This window comes from Arachis ipaensis, chromosome B09 (genome assembly GCF_000816755.2).
Source record: "Arachis ipaensis cultivar K30076 chromosome B09, Araip1.1, whole genome shotgun sequence".
Taxonomy (NCBI): domain Eukaryota; kingdom Viridiplantae; phylum Streptophyta; class Magnoliopsida; order Fabales; family Fabaceae; genus Arachis; species Arachis ipaensis.
Window position 1 is genome coordinate 135972020 of NC_029793.2, and position 1353 is coordinate 135973372.

Here is a 1353-nt window from a genome sequence, read left to right on the forward strand (position 1 = left end):
AATGTCTTCGTTTTAAAAGGTCAGAGACCTATTTATCTTTTACTCTTTTACTTTTTAGTGGCAGTTGTCTAATATTATAAGCATATATAGATAAGCAAGTGGAGATTAAGGTGCTAATTCCGTCCAATCCCAATGCATATACTTCAACCTACTTTTTCTTTTCTTTTTTCTTTTAATTTTCAGATATACTTGAACCTACTTTATGTTATAAAATTCAAAACCGTACACTGAAAAAGAAAATGCAAAAGATAAAGTGACTGTTATGACCCTCGGATAAAGCAAAATTAAAAGCCGTTCTCTCCTGTCATGCAACCATCTCCACCTTCACAAACAAAAAATAACACATCATATGACTCATACCATCATACATATTGAATCTTTACACAACATCACTTAAATCTTAACAGAATGATAAGGAAAAATAGTGAAAGAGAGGAAGCAACTGACCAATAGTAATCCCATCTAGGCCTGACTTTGGTGATCCTGTTATGACCATAGGGATAATCAGTCTGAGCCCTCCTTGCATTCCTGAAAGCACAGCAACCAATGGTGTAGATCCCAATGAGGAGGACAAGCATGACAAGAGTGAGCACAGAGAGCTTGTGCCAGTTCCTTCTTATGTCTTCAAGAACACCAGCTTTGCATGAATCACACTCATAGCACAGCAAGTTTGGGGCATTGTTCCACCTGTAGCAATCAGGATCTTGTTCTTCCTCGTTGTACATTCTTGTTGCTTGCTCTTCCATGTTGTTGCCGTAAGTGCATGCTGTTGGTGGTTTGCAACATCCAGACTGTACGGTTGCATATTGTATCAACACTTTTATAAACCAGCTTTATTTTCTATAAAAATGCTATTCATACACCAGAATTATCCACTAAAATCAGCCATTAATGTATTTATATATAAATATATATATGATTTAATTTATTTTTAAGGTGTATTTATATTTTAACATATATTTTATACTAATGACTGATTTTGATAGCTAATTTTAATATTCACATAACATATTCCTATTTTTTAATATATATAGTTCATAGTCATAGTGTAAAAAATATTTAAGATAAAGTACTCCTTTAATTCATAAAAATGGTGTTGAATATTAATTTCATCGTAATGTTTGGAACATTTTATTTCTATTTTAAAATTTTATTTTAGTTTCTTAGTCAATATAATTTTTTTTTCCTAAAAATTTCTATTTCCTTTGTTAATTATCATCTTCTTTTAAATAGCAGTAATAATCGTAATTATAATAGTTGTATAATAGTAATCGTATGTAGTAATTTAAAAAGGAAAGTGAGAGAAGAATTAAAAAATAATATAATGATAGAGAAAAATATTAGTGATTAGTG

General features: G+C 30.4%; 1 protein-coding gene across 1 annotated transcript in view; it reads right to left on the reverse strand.

Moving 5' to 3' along the window:
* Nucleotides 288–1353, reverse strand: part of LOC107616563 (tetraspanin-6) — a gene marked incomplete at its 3' end in the record, with an annotated part of 1968 nt that continues 902 nt past the window's right edge. The window contains 2 exon segments of the mRNA XM_016318513.2: nt 288–322; nt 448–791. Of these exon segments, the coding sequence (XP_016173999.1) occupies nt 288–322; nt 448–791 (379 nt within the window).